At 39.8% G+C, this 17,503-nt stretch overlaps 2 protein-coding genes across 8 annotated transcripts in view; both read left to right on the top strand.

Moving 5' to 3' along the window:
- nhsl2 (NHS-like 2) overlaps positions 1 to 9,153 on the top strand; it is a 63,352-nt gene extending 54,199 nt beyond the window's left edge. For 4 of the 7 annotated variants that reach the window (XM_043244437.1, XM_043244439.1, XM_043244441.1 and 1 more), the window contains exons 4-8: positions 484 to 673; positions 2,094 to 2,231; positions 2,503 to 4,971; positions 5,064 to 5,211; positions 5,870 to 9,153. In XM_043244437.1, the coding sequence (XP_043100372.1) occupies positions 484 to 673; positions 2,094 to 2,231; positions 2,503 to 4,971; positions 5,064 to 5,211; positions 5,870 to 6,191 (3,267 nt within the window). In that variant the 3' untranslated portion in view covers positions 6,192 to 9,153. The remainder of the gene's footprint in view (positions 1 to 483; positions 674 to 2,093; positions 2,232 to 2,502; positions 4,972 to 5,063; positions 5,212 to 5,869) is intronic. The other 3 variants (XM_043244443.1, XM_043244438.1, XM_043244444.1) reach the window with 3 other exon arrangements.
- A 1,333-nt stretch (positions 9,154 to 10,486) lies between these two features.
- arhgap36 (Rho GTPase activating protein 36) overlaps positions 10,487 to 17,503 on the top strand; it is a 33,193-nt gene continuing 26,176 nt past the window's right edge. Inside the window, exon 1 of the mRNA XM_043243389.1 lies at positions 10,487 to 10,968. Coding sequence (XP_043099324.1) covers positions 10,876 to 10,968 — 93 coding nt within the window. The 5' untranslated portion in view covers positions 10,487 to 10,875. The remainder of the gene's footprint in view (positions 10,969 to 17,503) is intronic.

Raw genomic sequence — 17,503 nt, forward strand, 5'->3', positions numbered from 1 at the left:
ATGCTGTCTTACTAGCTCTTACACTGATTAAACTAGTAACTTTGGGGGGTTTTTTAAGTCCCCGGATTTTGACGCGTGTGCCACCAACAAACTCATTTGTTTTCTGTAAAGCATTAATGTTTTGGGTAAAGTTTGCAAATCTAATTAAATGTGGTTTGTCCCTTGAGTGAAAACAGCTACAGGCTTCTCTGTGTCGGTGGTGTTGAGCATGTAAATAAGCTGTAATTTAAGTCATCTGCTCAAAAAGATAAAAAACTCAATTCAACATTTGAATATTAAGAATATTAATTATTAAAACGAACTATATAATTATTCACATTTAACACAATGTAGATGTAGAACGAACCCTAAAATCCATATTTAGAAATGAAGTGTTTAAATGAATACATCATTTGGGTAATAATAGAAATCATTACCATGCAGAATTAGGAATTAATTATATTGTTTTACATTCATAGGCTCATTTTATCTCTCTTTCTTTAGCCTGCAAATAAGCAAGTGTGTGAGGATGAGACCACAACATTAGGGGTCCGGGCGCAGGACCCGACCCCCTGTGGTTCAGAGAAGTCACTTCTAGGCTGGAATGCATCACTGAGTCCACCTGTTGCAGAGAAACCTCGCTGGTACCTGGGACGACACACTCCAGCTCACCTTGTACCCATTGAGATCACAGGTTGGCATACTGTCATGTTGAGTGTTTTTGTATACTTCTAAAGACTTTTTAGAGTCCGACGTGTTTGGAGGTGTCATTGATGTGTAATTTATGTTAAGAACTTTTTTATTAGCTTCTTGCTTTTGTTTTGATAAAGTCCATATCAAATGGTGAGATTTTTTTGCAGTCTATATAGCATAGAGCCAACTATAGTGTCTCCTTACTAAGAAAGGTAAACTAAATGGTCGTATAGGTTACCTGAAATATTGTTGGATGTTTTAGATCTTGCAAATTAAATCACATTATCATCACCATCATCATCTCCACAGACAACCTCTGTTTCTCAGTTCTTATGCTCTCTTTCCAAAGATTTCACAGATCAGATGCAATTTCTTATAACCCTGTTTTTTAAAGCAAGACATCACTTTCCCTCTCTGTCTCAGCTGTCCCACACCCATCTTCCCCCTGACTACCTTACTGCTCCCCTCTCTGTCCTGGACATAGTAGAGAGGTGGTTGGATCTGTAAACACAGATAATGCTGTGCTTAGGCAGCCTAGAGTCTGATTCCCAAAGTGGTGCTGCTCTTCACCCACTAAAGATAATGAACAGGTAGCTGTTGCCATGGCAACTTGCAGCTCTCCCTCCTTCGCTTAGCTAGGAGGTGCAGAAAAAGCTGCATAGGGTGAGAGACAGACAGAGAGTGAGTGAGAGAAAGAGAGAGAGAACTGTAGAGGATGGGTGGGAGTAACAGGGCCAGAGGAAGAAAGGTTTTTTCACCTCCTTTTTGTTGGTATTTTCATGAATGAAGCCAGCTCACATGTTGGGAGGTAATGAGGTTTCGTTGGGAGAGAGCTGTTTTCTGAGAGACACAAGGGGTATTCATGTAAAGAACATAGTGAGAACTGGGTTTAATTAGAACATTATGTTCAGTTCTTTTCATCATTGTGGAATGGTGGACCATTTATCACAGCACTCCCTCCTGCACCGGGTGTTTAAAATTATTAAACACCCAGTCAACGCAGTTCTTGAAAACACATCAGCACTGTATTGTCCTACAGAAATGATAGAAAGTTACATAGATGTGCCATTGGGTGGGTAGTGCTTAGTCAATATTCAGCTCTTGTTTAGATGTATTATCCAGTGTCCATTGTCTGATTTCATTTCTCCAGATCAATCAGGCGCCATGATCAAGTCTCCAGCTAACCATCTATCTCATGTTGGCTATTGCTTTTATCCATAAAATATTTTCTTCATAAATTACCAAATTGCTTGTCATTGCCTTTACTCAAGTCTGAATAGGCAGTCATAGATAATGTTTTTGAGCCTAATCCTAACATGTATTTAAGAATATACCTTTTATACAAACATTTTAAGTTAACAATTTATCTGACTTAAGACTGTCAGTTAGCCTGACAGCTGGTATCTCATATCTTGCCTCAGGCCAGTGCTTTGATAAGCACTCCGCACAGCGCAGCGAACTGCGGGCCGCCTTTAGAACTGATTCAGCGGTCAACCCAAAGACCGTTCGCCGCCCGAGGAGTGTGGTTGCAGGCCCTGATGTCACGCTGCACTGCCAAGGTGACTAACAGGAAGTTAGGCAAGTTACTGACAGGGTCACAGAGTGCAAAAGGAAATAAACAGGAAAAGGACAATGGGCACTGACCAATGACTTCAACCTAGAAAAATCTGTAAATCTAAATTCTAACGTTTGTTAGAGCCACATAGGCTTTGACAAACATGTTTTAGTTAATGTTTTGAATATTTTTTAGAATCTTTACAAAAATGCATCCAAGTATAAATGACAAACTTCTGTTTTAAACTCTTTTTTTAAAAACTATTTTGTCTTTAGGTGACAGCAAAATTCTTGCTGTTGATCTAATACAAGGTGCCTGTTCCCCTGGATCCTCTCAACCCAGATCTTTGGAGCCAACCACCGAGAACACAGGCCAACAGCATATTCCCCTTCGGAAGACCCAGAGTGACTTGGAGTACAGTGTTCCTCCATCCCCAAAGACCCCATCAGGCATGATGGATCATGCCACTCTGATGTGCCCAAGCCCCTCCTGGAATGGCCCAAAAGGTTCTACTTTTTCTCCTTCCTGGAATGACTCTTACAACTATGCTTTGGTTACCAGCCCTGCTTCCAAGCAACCAATATCTAAAACTGGAATGCTAACACCTGGAGGTGATGGAGGTAGTCTAATGTGTCCATCCCAGACCAGTTCAGGCCTCTCCATGAGCTCAGGGTCACATTCCAGCTCTTTCACCTCCATCTCAGAACCATGTGGACACCGGGTGTATACAGTGTCAACACAGGGGGGTGGCATTCCTGTAGGGAAACGGAATGACACTGAGGGGGCAGCATGCACAGTAAATAACAAAAGTGAGCAGGAGAAGAGATCAGCACGGTCCAATATCTTCAGGTTCCGTGAGCGTTCACTTTCAACACCAACAGACTCTGGATCATTTTGTTCAGCAGATAATATATGTTCTCCAGGTGAAGCTGTCCCTGTTGTTCCAGAGGGTGAGAGTTATGCCCTGTTATATCCAAGCAACAGCTCAGAAGACAGCACGAGCACTGATAACGTTTCGGTGACCACAGGTTCAGACTTTCTTCCAGATGGTCGACTGAGGTCACGCTCGCGAAGTATCTCACTAAAGAAATCAAAGAAAAAGCCACCACCTCCAGTACGTAGTGTATCCCTGATGAAGAACCTATCAGAGATTGGAGGAATGGGCTCCTACCACAGTGAAGGGCACTTCAGAGATGGAAGACCCAAAAGTCTCTTTATCCCTCGGGATCACCATATTCAAGATTCATTCCAGCCAGAATTCCTAATTGTCAAGCCTGAGGACGACACAGATCAGGCCCACAGTAGCTTGGATACATCTTCTGATATTTCTCAGCCTGCTGACAGGGATACAGAGCTTGGGTTTCCTCCTCACTGGCAGCTCAATGAGTGGAAGTCCAACAATGATCCCTACCGCTCATTGTCGGGTTCAAGCACAGCCACTGGTACCACAGTGATTGAGTGCATGAAGGTACGAGGGAGCTCAGAATCCCTAAATTCACCCTCAACCTCACGAGCCACTTCTCCATCCCTGCTCTCAATTGAGGCTGAGACCAAGGTATCCCCCTTCAAGCCCCCATGTCTCATGTCCCCATCCAGTGGCTACTCAAGCCAGTCTGAAACTCCAACCCCAACTATATCAAACACCCTCATCACTGGACCTTCTCCAGTTGGCTGCAAGATGCGCCCAAAGATTCCAGAACGTAAATCTTCCCTCCCAGCTTCTGCAAAAGATAAAACACGTTCACGTCTTTCATTTGAACTACCTTCAAACTCTCAACTGGATCTGTCCTCTGTGAAACCCAAGCCAAAAGCCAGCCGACGCCACTCTGACACATCTACAGCCAACAAACCAGGCAAACTGAGCCCTAGTCAGTCTTCACTGCCTGTGGTTACAACAACAGACCTGCGAAACATCCGACTTCGTTCAGTTAGCCGTTCAGAACTGGAGGACAGTCCTGATGGCTCTTCTGACATTATAGAGGAAGAGCAAAGTCGAGATATCAGCCCTCCCATTACTCCCTCAAACACAAAACAGTCAAAGCCACCAGTTGCAATGAAGCCACCTCTACCTAAACGACCCATGAATTTGATGCTTAAATCGCCCTCATCCTCCCCTCTGGCACCTGAATCCCCTCCATCTTCCCCTGTGGACCGACCCATGCCTTTGGGTAACATCTATATGGTTGTAAGGAAGCCCAAACCTAAGAGACCAGCTCAGTCATCACTCAGCACATCTGCAATAGCCTCACAAGAGCCACCCCACAGCCATGTACCTCCTCTCCCTGAGTTTGATCTGGAGCATGGCATTCCTATTGAAGAAGATCTTCCATCCCCAAGTAGCCCAGAGAGAGAGGACAAAAGTAAGACTCTGCCAAGTAGAATGACGATATCTTGTTTGGCGGAATTAGACAAAAGAAAGCCCAAGGTACCTCCGCCGGTGCCGAAAAAACCCAATGTGCTTCTTCTGCCCTCTCCAAGCATCCAGACCAATGGCGGGGCAGAAAGGCAAACTCTACTCTCTGACAGCATCTCCCAGTCACCTACAGGTCCATCAGCATCTGACATTGAGGGTGAATTGCTTAAAGATGAAGATCAAGATGATCTTGCAGGGGATCATGGAAATTATAAAGGTTATGAGACCTTTGGAAATCAAGAAAATGATGTCGCTGAAGAGGATAGTTCAAAATATTCAGATTCTCATCAAGTTACGGAAAGAGAGGCACCTCCATCAGAGACTGTAACAGGTTAGACATTTGTGTACATTTTCAGTTAAACTAAAATCTTTGTAGACAATCAGTTTGAGGTTTTTTTTATATTCTTCTATGCTGCTTCACAGAAATGTATGCAGAAACAGGAATACTGGAAGAGAACAACTCTGCAGTTGACAAGACTGAACTACATATTACAGAGGAAACAGATGATGATGTTTTTGTCCACACACCCACAACTCACACCACTGAGGACCTCTTTACCATCATACACAGGTAAAATTTGTGCTTTAACAATCATACAAATGTATTCATCTATTTCTCTCTAACTGAAAGAACTATAAAATAATCTGTCTGTTATGCCTTCTATTTTACATAATCTTTCTTTGTCAAAAAATGCATATTTAATATAGTTATTGATTAAATGAGACCCAAAACTACATAAGTGTCATTTTAAATATCATCTGAAAGCTGAATAAATAAGCTTTCCATTGATGTACGGTTTGTTATGATGAAATAATATCTGGCAGAGAAAATCACCTTTAAAGTTGGCCAAATTAAGTTCTTAACAATGCATATTATCTTCATGGAACATGACCTTTACTTAATATCCTTACGATTTTCGGCATAAAATAAAAATTGTTATTTGTGACCCATACAATGTATTTTTGGCAATTGCTATAAGTATACCCCAATGACTTAAACCTGGCTTTGTGGTCCAGGGTTACAAATAACTGTAGATCTTAAGGTAAAATAAATAGGAAATGAACTGATTAGCCAGCCATCTGTGGCTTATTTAATATCAGCAACTCTCAAGGTGTCTTTAATTAGGATTGGTGCTAAAATCTGTGGGGCATTGGCCCTCCAAATCCGGATTTAAGGAACCCTGGTATAAACAATTACCAAACATTTGCATTGTTTTGTCTTTTTTTAGATCTAAGAGGAAAGTTCTTGGTCGCAAAGAACCAACGGATTCTTTTGGAAGCAGGCAGTGTCTGGTCTCACCTGTGAAAAGCAGTAGCACAGACCTCCGAACTCTGGGCCTCGCGACCACTCCTAGGTCAAGCTCACGAAATGAGAACTTTATGGCTCTTCTCCAGAAGAGAAGCAGCAAAGCCAGCAGTGGGACCAGAGTTTCTGCCATGGAGTTGCTAAAGAGCACAAACCCCTTGGCACGACGAGTCACAGAGTTTTCTCAGTCACAACCAGATGGGAGTGCAACAAACACACCAAAACCAGCTCCACAGGACCAGTGATTCCACTTGTAGAGAACCACATGCTGAATACCAATGTGGCTGGTTTTCCGTTACACTCCACTGCCCATCTAAATGGTTTAATTTACAAAGACCTCATGCTGAAGGAAATTAAGTGGGTTTGAGTTGTTGCTTTCAGACAAGGGGATCTCACTCTGATGATGTAAGATTTTTGTGAAGTATAGTCGGTATTAAAGGAAACTGAGCCCACCACTGATACAAAATTCTGGCATAGAAATCTGCTATTCTGGAAATTTGAATGCGATGAAGAAACTCTTGAATGGAAACTGACAAAATATCTACTCAAGAAATATTTTCAGACTGTTCACTCTTTTAGGATCCCAGCCTATATTTGTGGCCAAAGCCTACTCTGCCCACTTCAGTGGTGGACTAGAAAGTGTCTTAGTAGGATAATTGTGTTTTAATAGACCGCACAAACTCGCACAGAGAGAGGAGTGTATGACACAAGTCGGAAACATTCCACAAAGTTTGTAAGCAAGGTCTGGTACCCCTTAAAATGAAGCACTTTCACCAGTACAGGAACTAGTTTACAAGACAAAAAGCTATATTTGTTATTTTCCATTGTTTCCTTCTTGTTTTATTTTTTCAACAAAATATGAAAGGCCATATAAATGTCTTCTTGAGTTTATTTAATCTGTAAAAAAAACAAAAACTATGTATACGATATATATATAAGAAAATGTAACTGCTTGATCAAAGACACAAATCTGTCTATAACTATTCTTGGGAAACTGCCTATTATTTTATAAGTTCACAGCACACAGGGGATTAAGTGATCATACTGAACCATCATAATGCAATACATCTTAACCCACATCTAGAGATCTTCCCACACTGCCAAAGGTGTAAACAGACAGTGTATAGTTATGCTTGTGCACAACGTACAACAAATCAAATCATAGACAAAACATACCTTTCAAAAGAAAATTTCTGGATGGTACATGAGGGAATAGCACAGAAAGTGATGCTCCATAGGGGGTCCAGTAAGTGCTTCCAGAAGGTCATTGGTTTGGTTCTGGTTGTCCATTGTGTTAAATCTGTCAGTGGTTTCTTTGCAACTCAGGAAACCCATCATAGCTACTGGTCCAAGTGTATAATCTCAAACTATCAAGCGGAAGATTTACAGAGGCCTATGGATGGTAAACAGATGACTGTATTCATATCTCTTTAAAAAATGTTTCCTCAAAAAACAGGATTTTTTAAATAAAATTCCAGATCATCTCTCAAGACATAGACATTCAAATCCAAGTGCAAAATTTCTCACTTTATGTCCATTTCAGACTATGCATCAAAGATGAATCAGATTTGCCCTTCTGTCAGCACTGGTGATGAATGCTTTTGAATGTTAGGAAAGGGTGAGGCAGAGCTCAACAGTGTTATGTTTAGATTAGATTTTTGACCAAAAAGAACATAATAGTAAAGTCATTTTTTATTGGTCGCCATCCATGAAACTGCAAGCCCGGATTGTAGATCGACATTTGAATGCACAAAGACTTTGTAGACTTTGATCAAATGTGGTAATTCACTCAAGGACTTGAGCAGGTCACCTGTGGTAAACCGACTGTCATCCTACATTACGGGAATTTTGGAGACTACTGCAGATAGAGGGTCTACAGATTTAGACTTCAGAGACTGCTTCTTCTTACCATTCCTTATGAAGCTCCCCTTCCTCATGTGACTGTTCTTCTGGCTCCCAATCGGACAATGAACAGAAACCTGGTGCTATTGAGCTGGAGCGCCCTCAGCAGTCCAGGAGAGGAAGTGCTTGGCAAAAATCAGTTCTAAGTCTGGAACAAGATCGAGATGGATCTTGTCTTGATGTTCATCTTCTCAGACTAGTCGTTCAGGTATTCCGACAATATGAAAAGCATAACGTGAAAAAAGAGACAGAATACCACCACATTAAAATAGTGTGTGACACTTGTTTTAAATATTTAGTGAATGAAAAAAAAAGTCTGACAACCAGTGTTTATTTGCCTTGTACTCTGGCGTGAAGCCTCTGTGTTTTTAAATGCCTTGGTATTGCACTTCCGTAGAAGTATGCAGAGTTTCTTTTACTCTTTTTAGGATTTACTACTATAATATTTATCACTACTCTTGTGTACTCTGTGCTTAACCCTATCAATGTCAACAGTACTCTCACAGGTACAAGTAAAAGAAGAGGCAGGACAGAGGAGAAAGAGATGGTGTTATATAGGCAAAACAAATGGAACTCGAGAAATGTACCTTAGTGGACTGTTAGAAGCCTTGTGCATCAATAATGTAAATCCCAGAGAGGGGAGACAAGTATCCATTGAAGAGACATTTATATTATTATCACATTAGAAGTGTTTGACAAAGTGACCCAAAAAACAATTCCTCTGTAGAGGTTCACTGGCTTCACTCAAAGCCATTTTTTCTTTCCTCACATAGCCGACAGGGATTCATTCTGAATCTTATTTCGGTATACAGAAGAGAGTCAAATGTGCCAACTAAAGGAGAAAAAAGGGAGTCCGGAACAAGTTTGTTAACAACCATCTGGCTGCTGTCAAGCGTAACCATCAACTTTTAATCAATTCTTGACATCACAAGCTGACAACTTCCTGCATTACACGCAAGACTACAGATTTTGTCGCATTTTACATGCATGATAAGACTGAGTTTAGTAGTCCGGCACAAAGGTCCTTTGACAGATTGCCAGGATGGAAAAAGCTTTAAAATGTTCAGATTGCCCTCGTTCATTGGGAATAAAAGAAAGACAGGGTGAGATGGCAAGATAATAATGAGAATTATATTTTTGTTATTTTTTTCCTTGGAAAGACATATTTTAAAATGTGCATATTATAGACCTCACCCTCCAGCAGAAATGACGGTTTCTGTGAGATCTCTAATCAGCTGAAGTATGTCTTGCCTATGTGGTAAAAGGTATATCATTAAAATAAATTATTTTTCTTGCATAACAGTCCTTTGCAGTTGTGGTGTTGTTTTTTCTGCTTTAGTTTACAAAATACACATTCCTTTTTTGGCATATTCAAAATCCAAATCTGAGTCTTCTCCGAAGTATTGAGATCTTAGTTTCCTTCATCAAACTGAGACCACGCAAAACATTAGTAATTGCACAACAAACTCACGTAATCTCTTCCATTAGGAGAATCTTGAACAATGTTGCCCCCTTGTGGGTTAATTTTTACCCTTGATTTCTGCTGTTTATCAAACGTGTGCAAGCGTTCACCTGAACAGCAACCACAACCGCCGCAGTGTTTTTATAAACACCTGTTTGTCTTCGCGTACTGGAACATGTTTCTGATCCACAAGGCCACCGTGTGCAATACCAAAAGGTCACCTAGGCACTTTGAACTATTTAGTTATTCATTTTTATTTTGAGTAGCAGGCTAATAGTACTACGGTAATTCTACCGTTCAGAAGTTGGGGTTTTCTAAGATGTGATCTAAGGTGTTTGAAAAAAGCTCCAAAAGATTGATTATATTGAATATATAGATATATTGAAACTATAAAAAAAATTTATATATAAAATTGGATGTTTTTGGGGTAACATCCAGTTTTCAGTGTCACATAAGAAGTCCAGAATCAATCTAATATGCTGAAATATTTCTTCTTATTTATTATCAATGTTGAAATTTTTGTGTAAACATATTTTTTTATACATTATTTGAAATTGACTTCTTATATATTAATGTAAAAGTCCTTAATGTCACATTTGTCAATTTATTGCATCCTTACAGAAATATTACTGACCCCAAACAGTAGCATTAACCAGTGACATGTTAAAGATTATTAAAACAAAGTTGTGAAATTGGCTAAAATAAATGATTAGTTGATGAAAGCATATTTCAAATATAATTATAAGACTTTAAGAAAGCATTGACATTTTATTTATTATTATTTTTTTAATCTTTATTGAATATGGCTGGTCTGTACAGAGAAAAAAAATATTTGTAGGCCATTTATGAACATGCATTAACACAAGGCTTTGATCACGAATCTGGCAACTTATTTGACAATTCCAGGAATTTGAATGTTTGTCAGTTTGAATTTTTGAATCATATGCTTGCCATCAACAATTTAAAAATGTTAGCATAGTGCTCGTCTTATTTTAGTCAGATCAAAAAAGTCATGGAGCAAAGTCCAGTTATCATGCTGCAATTGCTGCCAAGATAAAAGCTAGTCATACTTGCACCGACTTGAACCTTCAGACCTTTGTTTTATGGCATGCGCAGTTAAGGAGGTGGGAATGGGAGGATAAGTGAGACCTGATCCCAGCCTTAACTAAAGCATTCCCAGTGCTTCCTGGTGCTGCATCAGAGTGAAGGCTGGTGTGCTTGTCAAACCCTGAGCTGCTAGTGGCACATTTCCTGTTGTTGACAGGCGAGGAGCACAGCAGAGGCTGCACTGAGCTGCGTGTAGGGACTCGCGTTTTATCAGCTGAAGTGCACACAGGCACACACGGAGAGCACCCTTTCACAGGAAGAGCTGCTATCACTTCTCAGATACACAGACGCAGAGGAAGCACTGACACTGAACCTCTTACAAACGGCCCAGAAACAGGAGCTGCTCCACAGATGGACTGACTCCCTCCATCCAGAGTCTGACTGATGAAAACAAGTGGGATCTGCTTTGTTGTTTTTCTCTGTTTTCACCTGATCTGAGTGTCTACCCAGGAAGTGTTATGGTTTTGTTCTACATGGGATCGGATAAAACCTCATCTATAATCATGCAGCCTGAGGACCCTGTTCGCCAGGACATGCAGTTCTACTATGTGGTGAGTATGGGGAATTACCTACAGTTATATGCAAATGTGTATGGGTTTTAACTCAAGCCGTGATACCCTTCAAAGAATTTTTACGTTTAAAAAGTATTGTATACTGAAGCTGACTCTGATGCTGTCTCATATTTTTCTGCTAAGACTCAGATTCAACAACACATGTTCTCGACCTACATCGTGAGCAACCTACATAAGTGTGGCGCCACTGAAATATTTATTTCTCTTTCATTGTTTTTTCTAAAAATATGGTAAATATTAATCATTAATCAGCATAAACCAGCATTAATATCACTTGTTTTGGGGTCAGCAGCATTGGTGAACATGCTATAAAGTAGGCTGTATACTTCTGCACTTTGATCCAGGACAAAGTTGTGAAAACTGCTATAAAACTAATATCTACTTCTTGTTGTGCTTTTTTTGCTGTACGAGTTTGAGCTAAAGGATCTTAAAATCTTACAAAAGAAGTATGTATAAGATGTTTGTAGCAAAGTAGCCCATGTGCGCTGCTAATGATGATGGTGGTTGGACATTTGACCCCAAAGTGCTCCACAAGATCTGTCCCTGCAATTCGCACAAACCTTTTCTTCTAAATGACATGTAGTAAAGTTTCAGGAGTCTGATCAATTCAGAATGAAGGCTTTGTTTCTAAAGGTTCATTTAATAGGTTCCTCACTTGTTGCGTCAAGCCAATCCGAAGAGCGTAAATTTCATTAAACTCATTGGACGTCACATGAGCTAATGAGCCAATTTAGAGTACAGACATACTGAAATCTCAGGACTCGCGTCAGCTGATCCGATCATTTTGTTGCTCTTGTTGGTAATAGCCTAAGTAGAAATAGATTAGGAAGTTGCTTTCATGCTTCAGAACAGTGTGCAGTGGAAAAGAACAAAGAATTGATGGATTGGCCAACATCTTGGACAGTGTGCAATATAATGAAGACCATATGCTGTGAGTGTGGGGGAAGGGGTCCCCCTTCTATTTCATCTCGCTGTCAGCTGTTACCAGATAACCATCAGTGTTCGTTAGCAAAAATAGGACAGGTGCATTTCTGTACACATCTGCGCTAACATATGCGCAGCGTTTCTCACGACGTGCTTTTTGAAACTGACGTTGTGGCACTGAATTGTAAAGAGCTTTTAGTATCATTAGCAAAGGTAAAACACGCAAGGGTCTATTCTCAGAGGAGACAAAACAGGGCCACCAGCTTTCACATACTTAAGAGCTTCTGGATAATGATTAGAGTCATTTTCTGGTGCTGCGCATTCCTGCAGTGTTAGTCAAGGTAAACAGATCTATCGCCAATGTCAGTACTTGATCAATGAGGGCCTTCTCATCTCCAAATAATGTTTTATAGATGTGTCAAGTGTAATTAATGCATATGGTCAAACATACTTAAAGCCATGGTATGGTAACGCTGGAAAACTCTTTTTGCCAAGAGGCTGTGTGGGAAAAAAATGCAAAATATGTGCTGGAACATTGGAAAACTCTGCATTGGGGTGTTGGAAGGATTGGAGGCAGGCAGATGAGGATTAGATTGTCTCCATGTGTCCTGATTTATAGTTTGAACCAATGAAAGTAGAATGAAAACACAACACCATGCAAACTCGAGATTTCTTGCATTAAGCAGCCAAACTTCTGCCTGGGTTACATTTGGAGGTTTAGTTTCACAGGTCCATTGATGAAAGATGATGTGCTATGTCTTAATGCAAGAGTTGTACAAACTTTTTAGGACACACCTGACAGGTGGAATTTAACATTACATTTACCCAAACTTTAGAAAGTTTTAGTGAAATATGAAGGAAAAAAATTTTTTGTTCTCTTATTTTTTGTTTTCCTTATTTTATTACATTGGGTTTGCATGCTTATCAATTTCATTTCATTATCATAAGCCTTATGGTAGGTCAACAAAAAAGATACATATTAACAAAGACACAAGGGTGATACAGACAAAACTCTTTCATTGCATGGAGCCTGTTTCATAAAACAAATAAGCCAGGTTTATTTCAGTTACTCTGACTTATTGCCAGTTGATTTGGTTCAAAATAAGTCAGACTAACTACAATAAGCCAGGCTTATTTGGTAATCTCGTTTTATGAAACAGGACTCTGGTGTCACAGCTTTGCAGTCTAATGTAATGATGCACGGAAACAGAACTTGCAGTTCAATTATATGTTGATTCAGCAACTGCTCTGATGGATTCAGTGGTTTTCTTCAGTGAAATATTCATCAGACTGATAACTGAGATGGTGGCATTTTTGCATGCTTGAAGAAGAGGATGCCACAAAGTTCTAAGCAACAGTCAGCATTTATCCCCTTCACAAAAGATCTATTCAGCGGTCAAGGAATTAATTTTAACATTTATGATCATGAAAATTCGGAGTGGCAGGTCATGATTCATTTTAATGCTAATGCTGACTTTGGAAGTCAAACTCACGTATAAATGTGAGTGGAATTGATTTATTTATTTTACTGGATTTTGCATTTTTCAGTCTAGATACAGTTCATGTTGTAGTTTGTTTTCACATTGTAGTCATGTAACACACTGCGGAAAGCACTGCAGTGAACTGCATCACGACATAACTTTGAATGAACTCATCAGCACTCTCTTTTGCACAGCTCATTTTTCCTCTCTTAGTAACCAACAGCTTGAAAACTGCAGTTGGAAGTCAGCATGGAATCAAAACTCACCTTAATTTTTTTTCTAAATGCCTGTTATTACAACTGACTGCAAACTCGCATTCAGATCTCCCCGAATTTTGCCTGATCTACTTGTTGTCGTTGTTATTATGCATTTTTCTAATTTGAAACCCAGATGTAAATCACAATACGCAAGACTTCCGCTACATCTTAACTTCATACTTCAAAGCTTGCTACCAGTTTCCTCAGTGAGCAATCACATGACTCAAGTTGAAAGGTTTTCACCGTATGATTGATGAGCATCTAAGAACAAAGGAGGTTTGACATTATAAAAACTTCCTTTTCCTCTCCCCTTCCTGATACATTTTATGGTCAAGCCTATCGAAAGCTATGCCCACTAAGTGATGTGAGGTCTCCTGAAGGACACCAGTAGCCTTAACAATGATTTTAATTGGAAATAATACTACTGTATTATCTGGGGGATTTGTGGAAAGGCCGTTCTGTGGAATGTGAGTGTTCAAAAGTCTCGCCTTCATTAGAGAATTACAGCTTAAATCTTCTCTGTGATTTGGAATTCGAAGAGCGTGGTCTAAGATGTTTGAATTGCATCACACACAAGTCAAAAGTTGCCAGGAAGACTTTAAAACCTCATATCCCCATGAGAGCTATTTAGATCATAACATACCAAACATGCAAACAGGGTTTTCTTTTTACCAGTGCATTTATAGATCGTTATGCGCATCATTTTAAACCTCAAAGAAATTTCAGTCTTCTTTTTTTAAAGCGGCTAATATGCAGTTCTTGAAATGTGTCACCATCTGCAAGTTAAAAGAGAACCGTTTTGTTGAAAAAACCCGATTGAAGTAAATTGGATAGCTGGGATTGAATTTACTTGACCAGCGGAGATAAGCAATAATGAAAGTCAACTGAAACTAGAATGTGTGGGACCAGGGGTCAAGAGGTAAACTCGAGCATAAATGGTGTGCAGTATCTAACCATTGGTATTACATCACTGGAAGCTGATAGAGAAAACTAGTGTGTAAACCGCCATAGCTGATCGATTGCCTGATCAATAAAAAGGAGAGGGTGCCGATCCAGACTATACACTGATTGCAGCCTTTAGCAATAATAGTTATGATGTCTGTCCCAAAACGCGATGCTTGTATGGTGAGATTGATTCTTACTTCTTCTTGTTTGGAAGGGCTGGTCATCCACATGACATAAATAAATCTGTTACATGATGAAAAGATATATTTGGTTCCATTTGCTTGTTGTTTACTAGATGCTTTTTCTGCAAACTGAGTAAAATTGGTCTAAATGTTAGATCGAATTACCTCAAATTTAATTTTTGTTGTTGCATGTGATTACCTCGAGGTAAAATTCACAGTTCACAGCGACAAACAGGTGTTTAGGAATATGTTGTGGTACTTTCTGGTATTTACTGTTTGGGGAGAAAACACTAGCGCCGCCATACTCAGGGGTATTATTTACTGTGGATGTCAGTCACTGGTGGTTTCTTCAGCATGATGGAGCACAGCGGAAGAGAGCTGCGCCGATGGGTGGGGAATGTCCTGTTTAGAGAAGCATGGCATCTTCGCTGAATGTTTTTGTAAATGGCATTTCCTCTCCATGACCTCTAGGGATCTTTTGAAGAACGGGCTTGATGTTATAATAAAGCAAAGAAAAGATAAGAGGGTTGAAAGGATAAAAGAGAAAGGAAATAAGACCAGTTATGACTCATGTTATGCAATCTGTCCTCATGTAATGGCGAGCACCCACACCTGATTTACTGTGTGACACGACCGATCGAAGCCAAGTGAATCTTTTATTTTTATGTGTCACTTTGTGTTACAAACTATGAATCAAAGTTGTCCTAAGTAAGGCGTTCTCATTTAACGCATCTAAACCTGCTGCTAAAATGGGTTCTTTCATTTTAATGCAAATTAAACAACATTCTGCTACAATTGTTTCTGATTGACTGAGATGTTCTATATTTATATAGATACAATTGCATCACCGCTCATTATAGTCAAGTTGAATAAGGCAGTAACGTATAATATTGTTATGTGGAGCCTGAGCACTACTCCAGATATTCACTGTTCTCTCTGTTTTCTTTCTTCCCGTCTCCACTATCTGCTGATATGCAGTTTCTCATTGCAAGAGAAAATAAACACCGTACCAGCAGCAATCGGAGCGCTTAAACATGGATCATTTCCCCTGTCTGTGACTGTACTGCAACGTGAACGCTAGCCATCGTTACCTTTTCCAGCTCAGCATGTCTAGACAGAGCTTTGACTCTGCAGAGGACATGATCCGTACTGAGAAATGTATGAGGGTAGCAAGCAGAGCAGGTGAATGTCATGATTCAGGATTTTAAAAAAATCCGGTTTTATTGTGCTCGAGGTGCATTTGTTTTTATTATATATGTTTATATATATATTTAATTTTTAACACGAGAAACTTCGAATAATGTGAATGAGATTTATTTTTTGTGGTTTATGTCTTGCGGAACTTGCCAACGTTGACCTGTAGTGGGCAGTGCAGTCTATAGCTTTAAATTATAGCCAGCTTCCACTAATTACACTAAAAACTGATATTATTACCGATAGCTTAATAATGCATTGACTGACCAGTATTAAGTGATGAGAGAGCAAGTTCAAATGAATCAGATTTTTTGTAGACATCATGGGAAAGTATAAATTTAGTATGTGTCACTCTTCCTGAATCATCCGAGCATCTGCACCAAACCTGCACACACTGGATTTCACTTCTGTCTGCTCTTTTGGGACAGGTCTGTTCCCGTTCCTGTCCATCCTGTATCAGGGTCATATGATCATATTCACCTATGTTACCAAAACAGGAAGAGAGCATCCTTGATGTCAGGGTGAGAGGTCAAACAGATGAAACTAAGGGGCATTTCTCTTTTAACGGCCGGATACGAACATTCTCATGTGTGTGGAAAACCACTGAGACAGTCATCACTTTTTTTTTTTTTTTTTTTAGGAAGAATGAGAGTCAGAAAATTTTCATGGTGTGTTCCTGCCAGTGATTTATTAGATCTCATATATAAACACAAATCAAAATGAAATGTTGCTGTTTTCTTATTGAAGGACGTCACTGAGGATGAATAGTTTCTGAATCTTACACAGTCCTCCCTAAAATCAGCCAAAAAAGGGTTTATGTTCAGCAGCCTTCTTTAGTGATGAAAGCTCTTTTGGCAGTCCTGATGTTGTGAAAACAGTATGACTGTGGATGGATGGTATAAGTGATGAAGACATCTGGACTGGATTTTCATCCCTGATGGAGATGGAAGAATCTCCAGAGAGCTCGAGCACATCCAAGCCCTGCAGATGGTAAATTAATGGCAAATCCAAGACATACCGCACACAGCCTCACACCACATTCCAAACGCATTATTCAGAGCCGCACATTTATCAGCCTGAAAAAATATGTCTACTATTGGTGGCACTGCCGCTATTTCAGGTCAGCGATACCTGGAGAAAAGCTGCTGGCATAGCAGAAAACACAGACAAATATCATCCATATATCTGTCACTGTCAACATCTACTGTACTAATGAACTTTTGGTGATTTATATGTTGCTAGTAAAAATGTCCATCAGTACACTTTTGAACGAACATCAATCCAGAGAGATGGTGTACACTCAAATATGATGGATCTATTTAAGATCCAAGGAATCTTTCTCTTGCACAAAAATGTACTTTATAGTGGAAAGGTATTTAGTTTGTTAAAAGGTTCTCCATGTTCTTTTAAGAACAGTTCACTGAAAAGTTCTTTAAGGCAGTGGTTCTCAGGGGGTCCCCAGGACACAGAGCAGGGGGTCCCCAGGACACAGAGCAGGGGGTCCCCAGGACACAGAGCAGGGGGTCCCCAG

This window comes from Puntigrus tetrazona, chromosome 7, assembly GCF_018831695.1.
Source record: "Puntigrus tetrazona isolate hp1 chromosome 7, ASM1883169v1, whole genome shotgun sequence".
In the NCBI taxonomy this organism is placed as follows: domain Eukaryota; kingdom Metazoa; phylum Chordata; class Actinopteri; order Cypriniformes; family Cyprinidae; genus Puntigrus; species Puntigrus tetrazona.